The following is a 21,312-nucleotide window of genomic DNA, read 5'->3' on the forward strand; positions in this document are numbered from 1 at the left end:
TGATCCGTGTTTCCTGGCCGTGAAAAAAATATGACCTGTCCTATTTTTTTCACGGCCAACGGTTCACGGACCCATTCAAGTCAATGGGTCCGTGAAAGAACACGGATGCACACAAGATTGCATCCGTGTCCGTGATGCTGTATTTTTCCATCCGTAATTATGGCTTTGCCTCTCTCTCTCTGAGACTATTGAGAATACATCCTTTTGGTATTGCCTTCAGTTAATATACTGGACTAATATTCCCTGTGTTACAAGTTGGCTAGTTATGCCAGTGAATCTGTGAGCCCACTTGAGCGCTTTGCTCAGTATGATGGGCAGATTGAGGGGAGGTCTTACCATGCCTCTTAGTCTGTCCTTGCCACCCGTAGCTCCGCCCAGTGGGTGTGGCACCATCTATGAAAGGAGCGCTCTCGGCGGCCACGCCACGGCCGTCATAGAGCCGGAGGCTGTGCAGCACATGTGGCGTCTCCAACTTGCAGCACTGCTCCCTGTTCTTCCCAGTATACAGGACACGCCAAGTGTATGGGCGATCTGTATCTGGGTGATGACAACTCTGCTCCTGATGAAAGGCTGCCCTGAATAGGGTAGCATAGAAACGCGTCGAGTGGGCGCTACATTAGGCAGGGATCTATGTATTATGCACAAATATAGGTCATAGGTAGAGTTGAGCGGACACCTGGATGTTCGGGTTCGGACAAACTTCGGAAAAAAGTTCGAGTTCGGGACCCGAACTCGAATCTAACTTGACCCCAAACCCCATTGAAGTCAATGGGGACCCGAACTTTTCAGCACTAAAATGGCTGTAAAAATGTCATGGAAAGGGCTAGAGGGCTGCAAATGGCGTCAAAATGTTGTTAAGAGCCTGGCAAGTGCTCTGCAAACAAATGTGGATAGGGAAATGACTTTAAAATACGTAAAAATAAAAAATAATAATCTTGATCTAGGAGGACGAGGTCCATATGAAGTAGGAGGTTGAGGAGGCGGTGGATGTGGCGGTGGAGGAGGAGGAGCGAGCCTACACTGTTTTTTTGTTTTAAATTTTATTTTTAAAATTAGGGTACCCGCAAAACATTGGGAAATATAACTTGTGATAACCCCCTCCAGTCATGCTAAACACATGTTCAGACAATACACTGGCTGCAGGGCAGGCCAGCACCTCCAAGGGGTAAAGGGCAAGCTCAGGCCATGTGCCCAATTTGGAGACCCAGAAGTTGCAGGGGCTGACCCCTGTCAGTCAGTTCGTGTAGGCGTGTGCACACTTACTGCCCCACCATGTCGCACGTCCCCGTGATGTTCATAATCCTATTTGATATCTGCTCTATCAACTTTCGATGTTCTTTTATGCGCCTACCATGGTGATCACGGGTGGCGGGGAATCGGGGTTCCAGGCCAGAGAGGGAGTGTGAGATAGAGAGACCACATCCAAGGGAGGATTAATTTTTTCAAATTTAAAATTAGAGTTGAAATATGGGAGAAATTATTGAGTGACAACTTTTCAAAGTTTAAGCATTGAATGTAAGGATGTGGTGCGCATTAATTACTGAATAATTTATAAAATTTTATTCCCTGTCACCTATGCATAGCAGGTGTTTATTCACATCTAAAATTGTATAATGTCAACTAGGGATCGACCAATTATCGGTTTTACCGATATTATCAGCCGATATTCAGTATTTTGACCGTTATCGGTATCTGCATCTTTTTTGCCGATATACCGATAACGTATGGGGAACACAGAACGCGCTGCTCTCAGCGCTCTCCGTGTTCCCTCAGCAGCACAGGGGAGAAGGAAGCAGTGTCTCCTCCCCCTGTGATGCTGCTGCCGCTGCCACCAGTGAGAGGAGAGAAGACAAGAGAAGGGGAGGGGCTGTGGCCACCTCTCCACCAATGAAGATAAGTCTTTCATTAATTCATATACAGGAGGCGGGAGCTGGCTGCAGAATCACATAGCCGGCTCCCGACCTCTATGAGCGGTAGCTGCGGTCCGCGGTAGTTAACCCCTTAGGTGCCGCGGATCGCAGCTACCGCTCATAGAGGTCGGGAGCCGGCTATGTGATTCTGCAGCCAGCTCCCGCCTCCTGTATATGAATAATTGAGAGACTTATCTTCATTGGTGGCGCAGTGCGCCCCCCCCCCAAAGCCCCCCAGTATTAATCATTGGTGGCGCAGTGCGCCCCCCCCCTCCCCCATCCCAATAGTAAAACCATTGGTGGTGCAGTGCGCCCCCCCACCCAGTATTAATCATTGGTGGCAGTGGCCACAGGGTCCCCTCTCCCCTCCTATCGGAGCCCCAGCAGTGTAATCCTGGGGCTCCGATCGGTTACCATGGCAGCCAGGACGCTATTGAAGCCCTGGCTGCCATGTTCAGCTCCATGCTGCTGTGTGCACAAAGCACAGAGCAGCAGGGACAGTGTGAGCTCCTATTCACCCTGATAGAGATCTATCAGGGTGAATAGGACAAGGGTTCTAGTCCCTAAGGGGGCTAAAAGTTAGTAAAAAAAAAAAAACAACAAAAATATTAAGTATAAATGAAAAAGATTTACAAAAAAAATAAAAAATACACGTTAACAATAAACATATTAATTTTCAGCAGATTTGTGTAGGAAATTTTTGTTTTCCTCAAAAATGAAAATTCCCAGAATATCGGTATAAATTATCGGCTATCGGCCTGAAAGTTCACAAATTATCGGTATCGGCCCTAAAAAATCTATATCGGTCGATCGCTAATGTCAACCCAAGAATGTAACAGAAAAATTATTGAAATTTATTAAGCTGTCAATTAGGTAGAGGAGGGGTTTAATACACCCAAAAATTGGTGAATTTCACCAGAATATGTAACTGACAATTTTTTTTTTAACCTGTCTACTAGGTATAGCAGTGGTACTATACACCCAAAAAATGTGTTTATTTCGCCAGAAAATGTAACTGACAATTTTTTTCTTTTTTTTACCGTTCCACCAAATTGGTGAATTTCACCCTAAAATGTAAATTACAATTTATTTATTTTTTAACCGACCTACTAGGTATAGCAGTGGTACTATACACCCAAAAATTGGTGAATTTCACCTGAAAATGTAAATGACAAAGTAGTGAAATGATATAAAAAAAAACACGTACAAAAAAAAAAAAAAAAGGGATTTATGAGGTGGAGGTCCATATGGAGTAGGAGTTTGAGGAGGCGGTGGACGTAGCGGAGTAGGTGGAAGCGGCGGTGGAGGAGGACGAGATAGCCAACACAGGTTTTTGGTTTTAATTTAATTTTGTAAAATTAAGGTACACTCCAATAGAGTGTGAAATATCCAAAATACAAACATGAGCAATTGCGCTGCAGTATAACAATGGCTGCTTAGTGCCGGTATACATGTCTATTCTGCACAAGGTACGGACAAGTCCTGAGGGATCCATGCCTGGTTCATTTTAATGAACGTGAGTTTGTCCACATTGGCTGTGGATAGGCGACTGCGCTTGTCCGTGATAACGTCACCTGCCATGCTAAACACACGTTCAGACAATACACTGGCTGCAGGGCAGGCCAGCACCTCCAAGGCGTAAAGGGCAAGCTCAGGCCATGTACCCAATTTGGAGACCTAGAAGTTGAAGGGGGCAGACCCGTCATTCAGTACGTGTAGGAGTGTGCACACATACTGCTCCACCATGTTGGTGAAATGCTGCCTCCTGCTAAGACGTTCCATATCAGCTGGTGGTGCTGATTGTTGTGGCGTGCTGACAAAGCTTTTCCACATTTCGGCCATGCTAACCCTGCCTTCTGAGGTGCTGGCGGTGCCCCAGCTGCGTTGGCGACCTCTTCCTCTGCTTTCGCCTTGTGCTTCCACTGTGCCCCCGCTGTCAGGTGGGAATGCCACCAGCAGCGCGTCTACCAGCGTGCGCTTGTACTCGCGCATCTTACGATCACACTCCAGTGACGGAATTAAGGACGGTACGTTGTCCTTGTAACGGGGATCCAGCAGCGTGGCCACCTAGTAATCAGCACAAGTTAGAATGTGGGCAACTCGGCGGTCGTTGCGGAGACACTTCAGCATGTAATCGCTCATCTGTGCCAGGCTGCCCAGAGGCAACGAAAAGCTGTCCTCTGTGGGAGGTGTATCATCTGTGTCCTCTGTATCCCCCCATCCACGCACCAGTGATGGCCATGAGCTGGTCTGGGTGCCACCCTGCTGTGAACATGGTTCCTCCTCCTGCTTCTCCTCCTCCTCATCCTCCACCTCGTCATCCTCCAGAACTGTGCCATGGCTAGACAATTGTGTACCTTAGGTTTGTGGGTGCAGGAACCCACCCTCAGAGCCACTTGGGAATGACTGGCCGGAAACCCTACGAAATGATCCCTCTTCCTCCTCCTGTGCCACATCCTCTTCCTTCATCGCCATGAGCGTTTTTTCAAGGAGGCATAGAAGTGGGATAGTAACGCTGAGGACTGCGTCATCGGCACTGGCCATGTTGGTGGAGTACTCGAAACAGCGCAACAAGGAACACAGGTCTCGCATGGAGGCCCAGTCATTGGTGGTGAAGTGGTGCTGTTCCGCCGAGCGACTCACCCGTGCGTGCTGCAGCTGAAACTCCACTATCGCCTGCTGCTGCTCGCACAGTCTGGCCAGCATGTGCAAGGTGGAGGCGAGCAGCAGCAGGGTCAGAACGCCGAAAGCGTGCACAGGCGGCCCGCACTTAATGCAGCAGCTCTGACATGTCGGGGTAATTTTTAAGGAATCTCTGCACCACCAAATTCAGCACAAGCGCCAGGCAAGGGATGTGCGTTAAACCGGCTAGTCCCAGAGCTGCTATGAGATTTCGCCCATTATCGCACACCACCAGGCCAGGCTTGAGGTTGACTGGCACAAACCACTCATCGGTCTCTTGTTCTGTTGTTCAAGGCCCGTCCACAGCTCCTGCGCGGTGTGGGGTTTGTCCCCGAAACAGATAAGTTTTAAACTGCCTACTGTCGTTTACCCCTGGTGGTTGGTGGTGAAGGTGTTACACTGACCGGATGAGGATCTGGTAGAGGATGAGGAAGCAGAGTTGAAGGAAGAGGAAGCAACAGGAGGCAAACTGAAGCGCCCTGCAATCCTCGGTGGTGGAAGGACATGCGCCAAACTGCTATCCGCCTCAGGCCCAGCCGCCACTGCATTTACCCAGTGTGCTGTTATGGAGATATAACGGCACTGACCCTGCTTACTGGTCCACGTATCCGTAGTCAGGTGCACCTTGCCACAGATAGCGTTGCGCAGTGCACACCTGATTTTGTCCCCTACTTGGTTGTGAAGGGAAGGGATGGCTCGCCTTGAAAAGTAGTGGCGGCTGGGCACGACGTACTGTGGGACAGCCACCGCCATAAGGCCTTTAAAACTCTCCGTCTCCACCAGACGGAATGACAGCATTTCAAAGGCCAGTAATTTAGAAATGCTGGCATTCAGGGCTAGGGATCGCGGGTGGGTAGGGGGGTACTTCCTCTTCATCTCCAGCGTTTGTGATATGGAGAGCTGAACGCTTCCGTAGGACATTGTGGAGATGCTTGGTGACCCAGGTGTTGGTGTTGCTGGCAGATCCTCTGTTTGCGGGGTGGCAGGTGGCACTGTCACTCCAGAGGTGGATGAAGAGGCCGCGACTGCAGCAGAAGAGGAAGCAGGAGGAGCCAGAGACCTTTCTTGGTTTTTGAGGTGTCTACTCCACTGCATCTCGTGCTTTGCACTTAAATGCCTGGTCATACAGGTTGTCCTCAGGTTGAGAACGTTTATGCCTCGCTTCAGGCTCTGATTGCACAGTGTGCAAACCAGTCGTGTCTTGTCGTCAGCACATTGTCTGAAGAACTGCCACGCCAGGGAACTCCTTGGAGCTGGCTTTGGTGTGCTCGGTCCCTTGCTGCGGTGGGCAGTAGGAGGCGTACTGTCTAGAGGACAGCCGCTCCTCTTTTGCACCCTGCTTCCTCTTCTGCTGTGCTGGTGGCTCTGTGCGACCACCGCCTCTTCCTCCGAACTACCTCGGTCACTCGCATGACCTTGATTCTATGTGGGGTCTAGGACCTCATCGTCCTCCACATCATCTTCCACCCAGTCTTCACCCCTGCCCTCCTTGTCAGTCTGCACACTTTCGAAAGCCCCAGCAGTTGGCACCTGTGTTTCGTCATCATCCGAGACGTGCTGCGATGGTCCTCGCATGTACTCATCTTGAAAGATAAGTGGTTGGGCATCGGTGCACTCAATCTCTTCCACTTCTGGGGCAGGACTAGGTTGATGGCCCTGGGAAACCCTGCTAACAGAGTCATCAAAAAGCAGAAGAGACTGCTGCATGACTTGGGGCTCTGACTGCTTGGCTGATTTGCAAGGGGGTGAGGTGAAAGACTGATGGACATCGGCTGCAGGTGCCAACTGTGGTCTTTCAGCAGGAGACGGGGTGGGAGACAATGTGAAGGAACTGGATCCACTGTCAGCAACCCAATCTACTATCGCCTGTACTTGTTCAGGCCTCACCATTCGTAGAGCAGCCTACTCGCACCTGAGGAAGGGGTTTCACTTGTGCGTGTAGCTGCCACAGATCGACCACGTCCTCTCCCTGCAACAGGAGCTCCACCAGCAGCGGCCACGTCCCTTATTTGACGCTCTCCTCATATTTTTTTAATTTAGGATCTTGCCCTAAATGGGTGTTTAATTAATAGTAGAAAAGAACCACAGTATGTAAAGGGTGTATCGCACACGGCCTGAACCAGACTAGGCCTCAATTAAAGATTTCTTTGCACAAAAAGGCTGTATTTCAAATGGCTGAATCAAACCCCTGTATGTATAGAGGGGATCACACACGCCCTGAACCAGTGTAGGCCTGCAGTAAATATATCTTTGCACAAAAAGGCTTTATTTCAAATGCCTAATTCAAACCCCTGTATGTAGAGGTGGTATCTCACACGGTCTGAATCAGTGTAGGCCTGAATTCAATATTGGTGCACCAAATGGCGGTATTTAAATCTCTGAATGTAACCCAAATGTATTAAGGGTGTATCTCACAATGACATCTGCATCAAAGGCTGCCAACTAAATTTTTTGGTGCCCAAATGAGTGTTCGTTTAAAAACTGAATTTGACAGCAGTATATAAGCTGTAATTTCACACGTGCTGATGCTGCAAGGCCTGAAAATAGTGTTTTTTGTCAAAAGAGTGTGTTTTTCAAACCCCAGAAAATGATGGGTGTATTTCTACCTTAAATTGCACACTGACTAATGCAGATGTTGTAGATTGCCAAAAAAGTCTTTTTTTGCTAACAGAATATGAAAGCTGTATATATTAAACTTGAATTTAACACTTGCAGATCTGGAAAATACTGTTTTTTGAAAGAAAAAAAAAGTGTTTTTTTCAAACCCCAGAAAATGATGGGTGTATTTCTACCTTAAATTACACACTGACTAAGGCCTCATGCACACGATTGTTGTGTTCCGTTCCGCAAAATGGGATTCCGTTGTTCCGTGATCCATTTCCGTTTTTGTTTCCGTGTGACTTCCTTTATTTTTGGAGGATCACCAGACATAAAGGAAAGTAAAAAAAAAGTCTAAGTCAAGTCTGCCATGCAAATGATAGGAAAAAAACGGACGCGGATGACAATCTTGTGTGCCTCCGCATTTTTTAGCGGTCCCATTGACTTGAATGAGTCCGCGAACCGTTTTCCGCGAAAATAATAGGACAGGTTATATTTTTTTGACGGACTGGAATCACGGACACGGATGGCAAACGGTGCATTAGCCGAGTTTTCAACGGACCCATTGAAAGTCAAAGGGTCCGCAGAAAAACGGCACAACGGACACGGAATAAAACAACGGTCGTGTGCATGAGGCCTAATACAGATGTTGTAGATTGCCAAAAAAGTCTTTTTTTGCTAACAGAATATGAAAACTGTCTATAATAAACTTGAATTTAACACTTGCAGATCTTGAAAATACTGTTTTTTGAAAGAAAAAAAAAGTGTGTTTTTCAAACCCCAGAAAATGATGGGTGTATTTCTACCTTAAATTGCACACTGACTATTCCAGATGTTGTAGTTTGCCCCCAAAAAAATGGTGATTTGCAATGTCCCAAAAGCTCAGATGCAGTGCTGGTGCATAAAATGGCCGCCGCCACCCACCTAACTAACAAAATTATAAAAGTTTGTATTTTTTGGTCAATGAGCTCAGGGCAGGGTAAAACGATTGTGCCCTGCACCCACACAACTATTTGTCTGTAGATCACTGAGTTAGATTCAAAAAGTGGCGAACACCGAACCCGAACTTTCACTGAAATGTTCGGGTTCGGGTCCGGGGTCCAAAAATCCTAAAGTTCGGGTTCGCTTAACCCTAGTCATAGGGCTTGACAGTGACATTGGGGTTTGATTGGTGGCTACATGTGCAAATTAGACCAATCACCCCCCTCCTTTCAGAGCACACTGTCATTAGCGCTGAATGACCTGTTTGAGTAACAGATACACATCGAGTGAATACAGTGTATCTAAGTGTGTGTGGTGGAACTGCGGAGGCAACATTGTATCTCTAGCACCACACAGATCTTTGTACTCATCAGTGACTATGGGGGTAGTGGCTGGATATTTATACTAATAGTCCACTACCCCATTGCACTCAGCCTGAATTGTTTTGCTGGCGGGTAGCCACTACCATTTTAATATTATGACAATAAATTATTTATTTTAAGCGTTCTTCTCAGGCAGTTAAACCATTTATCTATTGTTTAAAAGTACGCAAACCAGTATTTACTTCAGTTTTACGGTTCTGATCTGAGGTCTAATTAAGATTGGGTTCTGATCTTAGATCTGGTGAAGTTCTGGGGTTTGATGAAGATTAGGGGTTTGATTTGAGGATCTGATGAAGAGTGGGGGTTCTAATCAGGTCTGATGAAGATTGAGGTTCTGTTGAAGATTGAGAATCTGATTTGAAGGTCTCCTGAAGATTGGAGGTCTGATTTCAGGGGCTTTTGTGATTGGGGGTCTGATTTGGGGATTTGATGAAGATTCCTGATTTGGGGGTTTAATCTGAGGTCTGATGAAGATTGGGGATCTGATCTGAGGTCCTCTAAAACCTATGTTTTCTAAAGCGAAAAATACAACATATTAGGCAGGGGAGATATTAATAGGATTTCAGTAAAATGAGCATTTAGGTTCCAGTTTTTAAAATAAAGCGCTTGTCTTCTTCCTCATATCTTGTTAGATGTCTGGTATCGCTCTCAGACAGTTTTCTTAATTAGATTGCCAGGAGATCTTGGTGAAAAGGAGTGTTATTTAAAGAGATTAGGGTTCATTTACAAAGACCAGCTTTTTCTCCCCCTGCACCGCCAGAGGATTTGCCTAATTTAGGAGAGATCTTTCTGAATATGAAAAGCGTGAAATTTTTCAATGTCTTCCAAAAGGCATGAAAAGAATTGCTGTTTCATGAAAACTGAAGAGAGATCATCAAACGGTGAAAAGATATGTGAGTGATTCACGGCACAGGCGAATACGATCTGATAAAGGCTTATTAGAGGGCATCTGTCAGCAGATTTCTACCTCTGATGTAGCAGTACAAAAGTAGAACATGAGCGCTGGTGCTGACACAATATGGTGCAATTTAAAACGGATCCGTCCCCCATTGACTTTCAGTGTAAGTCAGGGCAGATCTTTTTTGAAAAAATAATGCAAACGGATACAAGACGGATCCGCACCGAACGCGAGTGTGAAAGTAGCCTTACAGTGAGCTGCTGCTCTCTGCAATATGTGTGAACTGGACATGCGCACCAGGATCCAGGTCCCTGACCACCTTTTGTATGTAGTATTTCAGGTGACCTAATATATATATATATATATATATATATATCCATCATCCAGAGCAACCCCAAATGTAACAGAGGATATCCCTGTGAGGTCATAGTGTAGCCTATTTTCTCCCCCCGATCATCAGCATTGTGGCTTCAGTTCAGACCCCCACCATATTTGTACTCCATGACTGAAAACATACCATCAAATGATAAAATATTTACTCAGTACGGTGAACACCGTAATAGAAAAAAAAAATCGAAATGGTTGATTTGCCATTTTTTTGTTGCTTCACCTGATCGAAAAGTCACACATGCTCCAAAATGATATTTATAAAAACTACAGATCACTCCACAAAAAATGAGCCCCCACACAGCTCCGTAGACATGACATAAAAAGTTATGGGGGTCAGAATATGTCGGTGCAAAGAAAAACTATTTGTATTCCAAAGTTGTTGTTTTTTAAGTATTAAAACACAAGAAAAACTATATAGATGTAGTATCATACTGAGCCAGAGAATATGCCAGTAAAATGAAACCCATAATCTATACTATTATTTCTGGGTAGGGACTAGAATTCATGCTCTGGTACAGCATAGTGTGCCCTGTACTTCTTCTCATCAGAGCACAGTCCACACAGCGGAACACCTGGACCTCGCTGGGCACTAGAGACCTAAGCCGTATGTACACGTCATATATCTATTTTTTATTTTCCTTGAATAAAGTACACATAGAGGATTTGGGAGCTTTATTCCAAGTAGCCTGCCATATCGCCAGAATTTAGTGAAGAACCGCAGCACGCTCAAGTCTTCAATGCAAAACTGTCGTTTATTCACCAAAACAGTGCGACGTTTCAACCTTACACGGTCTTTTTCAAGCTTTGAAAGCCTTGTTTCGGTGAATAAACGACAGTTTTGCATTGAGGACTTGAGCGTGCTGCAGTTCTTCACTAAATTCTGGATGACGGGGGTGTTACAGGCTGATACCCTTCATCGCTGGCACCACCACTTTTTGGATGTATTGCTGCTGCAACCTTTTCAGTATTTGGTTCTGCCATATCTCCAGCAATAACTTCTTACCGAGACACTGCTCCCATTGCCACATGTAATATTGTTTAGGGCTCTTTCACACCTGCGTTCTTTTCTTCCGGCATAGAGTTCCGTCGTCGGGGCTCTATGCCGGAAGAATCCTGATCAGTTTTATCCTAATGCATTCTGAATGGAGTGAAATCCGTTCAGGATGCATCAGGATGTCTTCAGTTCCGGAACGGAACGTTTTTTGGCTGGAGAAAATACCGCAGCATGCTGCGCTTTTTGCTCCGGCCAAAAATCCTGAAGACTTGCCGCAAGGCCGGATCCGGAATTAATGCCCATTGAAAGGCATTGATCCGGATCCGGCCTTAAGCTAAACGTCGTTTCGGCGCATTGCCGAATCCGACGTTTAGCTTTTTCTGAATGGTTACCATGGCTGCCGGGACGCTAAAGTCCTGGCAGCCATGGTAAAGTGTAGCGGGGAGCGGGGGAGCAGCATACTTACCGTCCTTGCGGCTCCCGGGGCGCTCCAGAGTGACGTCAGGGCGCCCCAAGCGCATGGATCACGTCATCCATGCGCATGGGGCGCTCTGACGTCATTCTGGAGCGCCCCGGGAGCCGCACGGACTGTAAGTATACTGCTCCCCCGCTCCTACTATGGCAACCAGGACTTTAATAGCGTCCTGGCTGCCATAGTAACACTGAACGCATTTTGAAGACGGCTCCGTCTTCAAATGCTTTCAGTACACTTGCGTTTTTCCGGATCCGGCGTGTAATTCCGGCAAGTGGAGTACACGCCAGATCCGGACAACGCAAGTGTGAAAGAGGCCTTAGACAGATGAGCCAGAATGGGGTGATTTTTAGGATATCATATATACCAGACATTAATTAATTTGTTGATGGACCTCTCGGACATAATAATTCAAAAGGGTTGAGGTATAGGATAGTATTGGAGCCAAACCTAGTTCTCCTGAGAATAAAGATTGAGAGAGGATACTCAGTTTATGCGGTAGTACATCAAAAGCAGGTATCTCCCTTGCCACTGGGTCTACAATATCTACACAACCAGAATACCCCAGGTAGGAACCAAGGTTAAGGCATTAATGAAGATCTGTCCTTATTTTTAATAATCGATTTGCTAAAATGTGGCCTACAGGCTAGGTTCTCAACCTGTGTTACATGTTCCCCAGGGGTTACATATCTCGTTTCTAAGTGGCACTAGTTTAATAGAAGGCACGTTGTAAGATTACTTGCTAAGGAACAGAGGAACTCTGGACTATAGGAACCAAATTATTAATGATTTTTTCTCTGGCCCAAGGGTGGACTAGAGGAACCCACCTATGGGTGTTGCCTATTGTGGACTAGGCAAACCTTATCTTTAATAAATGTTTGATTTAATGGTTGCTTGATGGAACACAATGTCATTGTATTGTTGCCCAGATATGACTAGCACAACCTTAAATTTAGTAAATGGTTACCTAAGAGTGAAGTGGAGAAACCCACATTTAGAAGAGTTGTCTCATGACGACATGTCCTGTCCATATGCCCAGTCATCTGTTCAGGAACCCCTATGAGCCCGGATGGAGAGCAAATCTCTGTGAATGGCTCCCATTCTAAACTCAAGCCATATTTTTATTACTTTGATGGCACCAGGGAAATAACTGTCTGGCCGCAGTTTTTTGACATGGCAGGACCTGGGGTGATCAGGTGATTCCCACGGTCGCTGCACTTTGAAAGAATTTATTTCTAATAACTCAACCCATTTGTCCAAATGTGTATAGAGGGAATTGTGACCTTAATAAATGTTACCCAATGGTGGACTGGGGGAACCTAAACGTTCATAGAGTGTCATAAGATGGACAAATAATATATCCTGTTATTTGCTGTACTTACACAGCAGTGGATGGATCCTCTCAGTAGTCTGGACCGTACTGTACTTTAACTCAACTTCACAATTAGTCATCAGAGAGAAGTTCTTTGTAGTCTTAATTATTCTTGAGCTAGAAGCAATCATTACATATTAATACTGGCACTTTAACTTTGTGTATTGTAATTACTTTTGTGCTAAGAAGTTAATACGGTCTTCAGATGATTGCTGTTCATAAAGAATCCTATTTTAAGACTGACTTCACTTTTCAAGAGCACTTAGTACTGTACCAGCTATATAAGCTCATGTGGCTATATTGTTTCTTCCTTTAAATCCTAAACATGCATTCATGTTTTTCTTCTTCTCTAGCCTTTAAATCTTCCTCCTCAAGACAACCTTCCTCAAGGAAGGCCCCTGCAAAGAATTATTCTGAGGTGGGTAGGAGTCCTGTATAATTATTTTGAACAGTTGTAAGCAAATGATAAAGAATGTAAGTTTTCTGAGGTCAATATACTATGTGTAGTTGGATGAAGCCATGAGAACCCATTGGTATCTTGCAATCTTCTCAATGGAAACACTGATGGGGTGACAGAATGTGTTCCTCCTTGTCTGTCCAGCCCCTGTAGACCACAACATCTAAGGGTTTGGCGGGATCAGAGTTAACTCCAATCCCGATTGTTATCTGTAAATCCACCCTTGGGCACCTTAGTTTTCAACTTAAATAGATCCAAAATACTGATTAAGGTAATATGTCTTTAGAGTGGTCCCAATGTCCATTTTTAAAAGGTGGATCTTCACTTTATGACCCAGCTCACACTTTGTGTATTAGTTTGTTTTCTGCTCTGTGGTTCTCTGTAGTAGAACATACCAGCATAGAGATATAACATAATAGTGGCATAGATGTGTAAAAACGTGTTCTCATGTTAAGTAACTGCTCTGCTTACATCTCTTCAGGAGATAGAGGACGATGACTCCGATATAGAGGCAGTTTCCTTCACCTCATCTTCCAATGTGGCCAAGAGGTATGTTGTGTGGAGGAGATTTACTAAGCAAAATGGAGTAAATGATGTGTGCCAAATGTATTTTGTTATTTTTGCTTCTGAGCTATCTAAAAGGGGTTGTCCGGCCTCGAAGTGAAAAGCCCAATTGCTCTAACCTGTATTCAATCATTAAAAAAAAAAAAACTCGCCTGCCCACAGCCCCCGCCATTCCTGCACAGATTAGGACCATTGGGTTTGTAGACTCCTAAGCCGGGCAACCCCTTTACCAGTGTTGAAGAGTTTCATCAGAATTGTATGTGGCTAAGATGAATCATCAAATGCACTAAATTAATTAAAGGCTTTGGACACCAATTATTTTTACACATTAGTGGAGCTAATAAAAAAATCTTCATTGATTTTGTGACCCCTTAACATTCAGTTTACAATCTGCTCCTAAATTAAGTTCATGTTATGTAGATGTGTCCCTCCCAGTAATATATGCTGGATTTAAGATCTGTGTGTCCAGGATGCTGCTGCCTTCACTAGCTCTCATGTATCAGCACAGTTTCATTCCTGGACTGATTTCTTACTTATCTTAGGGAATGTAAGATCTTCCCTGCTCAGTCTGCCTTGGGTGCACTCCTGGCTCTGAACAGTGTGTGATTCACCACTTCCACCTGTCATTGGTCTGTGTGCTCTGTAGTCCTTGATAGATTGGATTTTTTCCCCATTCTACACACTCTTGCAGTTTACAGCCATGGAGATAATTAGGTCATCACACCTCTCCAGACATGTCTGTTGTAATAACTACATGCATCCCCCATGTAATAACCATTCTGAAGCATCTATTCTTATGACTGTATGATGTGCCATTCCTATGTTATTCCTGCTAAAAGTTATGAATGAATTGCCAGCAGTTTGGGGGGGGGGGTGTCCCTGCACAGTCTGACACCAGCAGCACTGATTGGACAGAGTCAGACACACCCGCTACTGGTAACACCCAGTAGAACCTTTACTGCAGATTCCTGGCAATTTATTTCTAAATTTGTAGCAGTAGTAATAAAGGAATGGCACAACATAGTCATAAGAATAGATGCTTCAGAATTGTTATTACATGGGGTATGCAAGCAGTTACTAAAACAGACGTGTCAGGAGAGGGGAGAGGTCCTCTAAGTCTCAAACTTGTTGTAATCTACCTCCAGTGGGGGGATGTTGTATAAAACGTGAGTAACATCTCTAGACAGCAGTGATATTTTTAGAGATGTGCCAAATTTATCAAACCTGTGCAACGTTTGACAAATTTGGTGCAAATTACAACAACACAAACTGAAGTAAAACTGACTTAAAAAATGTAGGACACTAGTCCTTCTCAGTCAAGACATACAAAGGGATGTGAAAACAGTAAGGCTAAAGCGAAGGGAAAAAGAAGGGCAAATGGTGAAATAAAAATGGAAAACGGGAAGACTAGCTCTTTAATTGATCATACTCTTTAAATCAGAAGTCTTTCGAAAAGTGATCTAGGGTTGCCATAATATAAAGAATTTGTTAAGATCATCAGAATCTTCCACCACTAGCTCCTCCATCCTCATAATGCTTTTAACCTCCTGAACCCATCCCACCACTGTTGAAGGATGTATGTTTCTCCAGTGTCTCGGAATAACCCTGCAATAAGCCTTTTTTTTTTTATGGTCGACAGAGAGCCTAACAATATCGAAAGAAAATCACTCCGAAGGGTTTGCCGTTATTTGACGACAACTCGCCTTAAGGATCAAAACTGCTCCAAAAGCCCTTAGTTTTGAACAGTCCCTCTGTACGTGTAGATAGTCCCTCTCTCAGAACCATATCCCCAACAGTCCTAAGGGTAGAACTTGAGAACAAGCGTAGGACACCTGTACCTTCAGATTAGCAACCTATAATATCTTTCTTGAGCTCCACGAGAGATGAGAACTGCAAACTCTCTTACCTAAGATCAAGTATGTGAAAGATGCTGAGAAGGTAACCTGCCCCATAAGCAAACAGTCTAGGTGGTGTGGGCCAGGAGTGCCAAAAAAATGAGTTTTTAGGGGTGTTGGATTGTAATGGGAGGCCTGACTAGTAGATCTATACCGGTAGGTTCACACACAGTTTTCTTTGTCCATTTTAACTTTTTTTTTTTTTACAGCATTTTCTTTAGGCTTTTTGTTAATGCAGATTAAATTGCTGGAAGGAATGCGTAGTCAAGCAGGATGCGGACAGGATGACTGAAACCTCCGCTGCCGACTTGTCAGCATTAACAATATCACTATATCATAGCGATCGAACAGCTTCCATCTGTTTGTGATGAATTCACAAATAACAATAAACCACTAAGGGCTATAAGAATGCATCCCGTGCTCGCTCCCGGTATACTCTCGCTGGTAGAGAGGGACCCTCAGAATAAACCTTCCCTTCTTTATAGATAGATAACGGTGATGTATTATGTATGTCAAGCATAATGCGGCAGGAATAATAGTGTTTTGGTCGAGAAATATGAGAAAGGTCGTTTCCACCTACGTGTTATTTTTCTATGAATGCAGAAAAGACAATCCAGTATAATAAAACCTCTCTCCTTGTTCAAAGCATGACTTATGGCACTACACATCTCAGACAAGGCTTCCTTAAAGGGGTTGTCCCATGGCAGAAGGTTCTGGTAAATAGCTGATTGTGCCGCGGCAGATGTCCCTCTACAGTGGCCACTACAGGAGAAATGTAGTAATACATGTGCGGTCTGCTATGAGTTGAGCTGGTTCTTGATTGAGTAAGCCCTAGATGATAGGTCAGTAGTATGCCATGATTTACCACTACACATTTCAGACAAGTCTTCCTTAAAGAGGCCCTCTCATCACAGATAACCCTTTTCAAGGTGTTTACTAAGACTTTCTAACTGATGACCTATCCTCTGGATAGGTCATCAGTATGTGCTTGGTGGGGGTCCGATAGCTGGGACCCCCACCGATCAGATGTTTGAGAAGGCATCTGTGCTCTTGTAAGCGCCCAGGCCGTCTCGCAGCTTACCAAGCACAGCGCCGTACATACCACAGTATAGCGGTTGTGCTTGCTATCACATCTCAGCCCCATCCACTTTAATGCGCCTAGGCCATGTGACCGATGGACGTGATGTCAGTGGCCTAGGGAAAGCTGCAAGAAGGTCATGGCGCTCACAGGAGCGCCGCAGCCTCGTTAAACAGCTGATCGTCGGGGGTCCCGAGTGTCTGCCCCCATCAATCAGATACTGATGAATTATCCAGGGGATACGTCATCAGTTAAAAAGTCTCGGAAAACCCCTTTAATATCAGAGATTGCCAGCAAAGAGCTTGTGGTCAGTATGGGCAGCTCAGCGCTGGGGTCCTAGGTTCGAATCCGACCAAGGTCGCCATCTGCATGGAGTTTGTATATTCTCCCTGTGTTTGCGGGGGTACTCCGTTTTCCTTCCGCACTCCATAGTCATACTGCTGTGAGCCCCATTGGGGAAAGTTTGATGCTGATGTCTGTAAAGCGCTGCGGAATATGTCAGCGCTATATAATTGCGTAACATAAAGAGCTGATTTTGCCCCAGGAAATTGTTGCAGATTTCTCTTGTAGCGCCCACTACTAGAGAAATGTGGTATTACATATTATACATGGATGCCCTTTGCTGGAGGGAGAAATTCTGCTAGTTAGTAGCCCACTATTCGGCCTCATAGAGGAGGGTCTCAAGTGGTTATCCCTGCTCTGTAACTCGGTGCGCCCTGATAGGGCACATAGAATGGTCTATCATCATATAGCTGCATTTTAGCCGTGGGCTAGGTCAGGGATAGCTAACCTCTGGAACTCCAGCTGTGGTGAAACTACGACTCCCAGCATGCTCCATTCATTTCTGTGGAGTTCTGAGAACAGTTAAGGAAGTGTACATCTTGAGAGTCGTAGTTTTACCACAGCTGGAGTGCCGGAGGTTAGCCATCACAGGGATAGGTGGTCAATTCTGCATCCGTGGCATCTCGGAGACTCCTACCAGTCAATAGAATGTGTGCACCCCAATCTCCAAGATGTGTGGCCGGCCAGCAGCACGGCTTTCTGTGCAGTTCTATCACCGCCCTGTTGGAATGTCCCTTTAAACAATTCATTTACAAAGGTGTCCATTGTAGACCCTTTAGGTGACCACAATGAAGTGCAGCTGCTGAAACCCCCAGCAATGATGGCGGATCAGTGCATTCAGATCAGTACAACAGTAGTATTTCATGGAACCCATTTAAGCGGTAAAGGCCGCCAGGTCAAGAGATGTTCTCTGCACGATGACTTGCCGCATTTTGATGTACTATAACGTCATGGTGATCGGGCGGGCACCGGAGCTATCAGGGACTGCCGGGCCACTGCTGTATCCGCCAGCATTGCTGTAAAAGCCGATGTCGGCAGATTAACCCCTTCTATGCCGGGGTCAGCGCTGACCATAGTCAGTTTATATAGTCGTTATATAGTGTTAGATTTTAATATACACCTTGTTTTTAGTTATGCACGTGAATCAGTGAGCTCCGCCCTGGGCTTAGGGGGTGGGCGGGGCTGAATCAGTCAGCTGACTGATTCACGCGCATAACAAAACACAAGGTGCATATTAAAATATATAACGACTATATAAATGGACTATGGTCTCTGCTGCACCTGGTTTCTGCTGCACTGTACCGTATTTTTCGCCCTATAAGACGCACCTAGGTTTTAGAGGAGAACAATAAGAAAAAAATATTTTTCATTACACCTCAGGTCAGACCAGCAATCAGACCCCCAATGTTAAGCAGACCTCAGATCAGACCCCCAATGGCTCAGATCAACCCCCAAACCTTTAGCCATCTATCAGCCCCCCATGTCAGCCATAAGCCCCCCATGTCAGCCCCTCATGTCAGCCCCTCATGTCAGCCCCATATGTCAGCCCCTCATGTCAGCCCCTCATGTCAGCCCCTCATGTCAGTCCCTCATGTCAGCCCCTCATGTCTGCCCCTCATGTCTGCCCCTCATGTCAGCCCCTCATGTCTGCCCCTCATGTCAGCCCCTCATGTCAGCCCCTCATGTCAGCCCCTCATGTCTGCCCCTCATGTCTGCCCCTCATGTCTGCCCCTCATGTCAGCCCCTCATGTCAGCCCCTCATGTCTGCCCCTCATGTCTGCCCCTCATGTCTGCCCCTCATGTCAGCCCCTCATGTCTGCCCCTCATGTCAGCCATATGTCCCCCAGGTCAGCCATCAGCTCCCAGTGCAAATAAAATAAAAAAAACACTTACCTCTCCTGCTCCTGGTCACCATCACGATCCTCTTCATTCTGCTGTCGGCTGTGTATAGCGGCGCACAGCGTGAGGTCACAGAGCGACCTCATACTGTGCGCAGCCCTGCACAGCCGATAGCGGAGCCGAGGACAAGGAAGCGGTGAGTACAGATCCTTCACCGCTTCCTGGTCCTTCTGTACTAATGTAGCGCTTCCATAATGGAATCGCTTCATTAGTACAGCGTTAAAGACGGCCCTGATCGCCGCGGCCCGGCTAACAATCTTCCAGGGCCCGGTCCTGGGCCGTGGCCCGGCGGTCGGGGACCGCTGTCCTAGGCAACCTGTTAGTGTATGACTCAGTGTCATACACTAACAGGCAATGCAATACAATACAGATGTATTGTAATGCATTGCAGAGGGGATCAGACCCTCAAAAGTTGAAGACCCAGAGTGGGACAGAAATAAAGTTTAAAAAAAAGTGTTTTTACTAAAAAAAATAAAAAGTTTCAAGTAAAAAAACTAAAAAAACGCCACTTTCCCCTGATTTTATCATAAAAAAAAATAGAAAAAAAATGGAAAAAACACACATATTGGGTATCACCGCGTCTGTAACGACCGGCTTTATAAAAATATCATGTGACCTAACCCCTTAGCTGAACACCGTAATTTTTTTTTTAATAAAAACAGTGCCAATAAAAGCCATTTTTTGTCACCTTACATCACAAAAATTGCAATACCAATCAAACAAAAAGGCGTATGGCCCCCAAAATAGTACTAATCAAACCATCACCTCATCCCGCAAAAAATGAGACCCTACTGAAGACAACCGGTCAAAAAATCAAAAAAGCTATGGCTCTCAGACTATGGAGACATTAAAACATCTTTTTTTTTTGTTTCAAAAATGCTATTGTTGTGTAAATTTTAATTAGAAAAGGTATACATATTAGGTATTGCCACGTCCGTAACCATCTGCTCTAAAAAAAAATGTCACATCACCTAACCCCTCAAGTGAACGCTGTGAAAATAAATAAATAAAAACGGTGCCAAAACAACCAATTTTTTGGTCACATTGCTCCAGAAAGTGTAATAATTAGAGAACAGCGAATTTCAGGTTATGAAATTCGTTCCCGCTTCGTTTACTGGTAAAAGGTGAATTGCATTATGGATTTCGTTACCACGGACCATAACACAATTCTATCACTGAATGCATAACAGAATGCCTTTAGAGACATTCCGTTATTCATTCCGTCATAATATAAGTCTATGGGTTGCAAAACGGATCTGTCCCGTCTCCGTTGTGCTGGGGAGTCCGCTCTTGATCCCTAGTCCTCCCCTGCATAATGGAAACGGGACGGATCCGTTTTGCAGCCCATAGACTTCTATTATGACGGCATTCCGTTATGCATTCCATCATAGAATGGCGTTATGGTGACTTATTCCTGGCCTGTATAGTACAGAGCCAACGTGCGCGTTCGCGGCTCTGTACTATACTGGCCAGGAAGAAGTCATCATGGCACATGCGCGACGGCGTGCGCGTTCAGGACATTGCCCGGCCGGGAGAAAATCTTCAGTCTGCGCAAGCGCGGCCCGGCGGGATTCGACAGGAGAGGTGGCCGTAACCATTGGAGACGAAAGACAACGATCAGGTAAGAGGGGACTTATTTTCTCAAAAAGGGTGGGAATTGGGAAATTAAATGTATTTACAAAAATGATCACTGTCAAATCATTAACAGATTTAACAGTGATCATTGTGATGGGAATACCCCTTTGAGGAATTGCTTCTAAAATTCTAAGCCTTCTAACATCCTAAAAAAAAAATTATGACATTTGCAAAATGATGCCAACATAAAGTAGACTTATGGGGAATATTTTATAAGGTATTGCTTTCTGTTTTAAAAGCAGAGAAATAGAAATTTAGAAAATTGCTAATTTTTCTAAATGTTTGGTAAATTTGGGATTTTTTCCTAAATAAAGGTGAAATATATTGACTCAAATTTATGACCATCATGAAGTACAATGTGTCACGAGAAAACAGTTTCAGAATGGCTTGGATAAGTAAAAGCGTTCCAAAGTTATTATCACATAAAGTGACACATGTCAGATTTGCAAAAAATGGCTTGGGCAGGGGGGCGAAAACTGGCCCGGGGTAGTAGGGGTTAACAATACTGACTATGACAGTAATAATTACAATAAGGGTATTATGTTATTTAATATTATCAATACAGCATAATTATGCTTCTACTATTGGTATTGTTCCTTATTGTATGTTATAATGTGTATGGTAATTGCGCCGTTTTCAGCACACTCCGATACGGCAGGCTAACATACAACCGCATGACTGTATCTTGGTAACTGAGTTCCCTTTAATAGGACAGCTGCCTCCTCTTTGGATGAAGTCAGCTCTGTATAAAGGAGACCATTG

The 21,312-nt window shown here is 45.0% G+C and overlaps 1 protein-coding gene across 1 annotated transcript in view; it reads left to right on the forward strand.

The window, feature by feature from the left end:
* Nucleotides 1–21,312, forward strand: part of MRE11 (MRE11 homolog, double strand break repair nuclease) — a 325,789-nt gene that overhangs the window by 233,642 nt on the left and 70,835 nt on the right. Inside the window, exons 17-18 of the mRNA XM_040426325.1 lie at nt 13,034–13,098; nt 13,619–13,686. Of these exons, the coding sequence (XP_040282259.1) occupies nt 13,034–13,098; nt 13,619–13,686 (133 nt within the window). The remainder of the gene's footprint in view (nt 1–13,033; nt 13,099–13,618; nt 13,687–21,312) is intronic.

The sequence above is a fragment of the Bufo bufo genome, chromosome 3 (genome assembly GCF_905171765.1).
Source record: "Bufo bufo chromosome 3, aBufBuf1.1, whole genome shotgun sequence".
Classification (NCBI taxonomy): domain Eukaryota; kingdom Metazoa; phylum Chordata; class Amphibia; order Anura; family Bufonidae; genus Bufo; species Bufo bufo.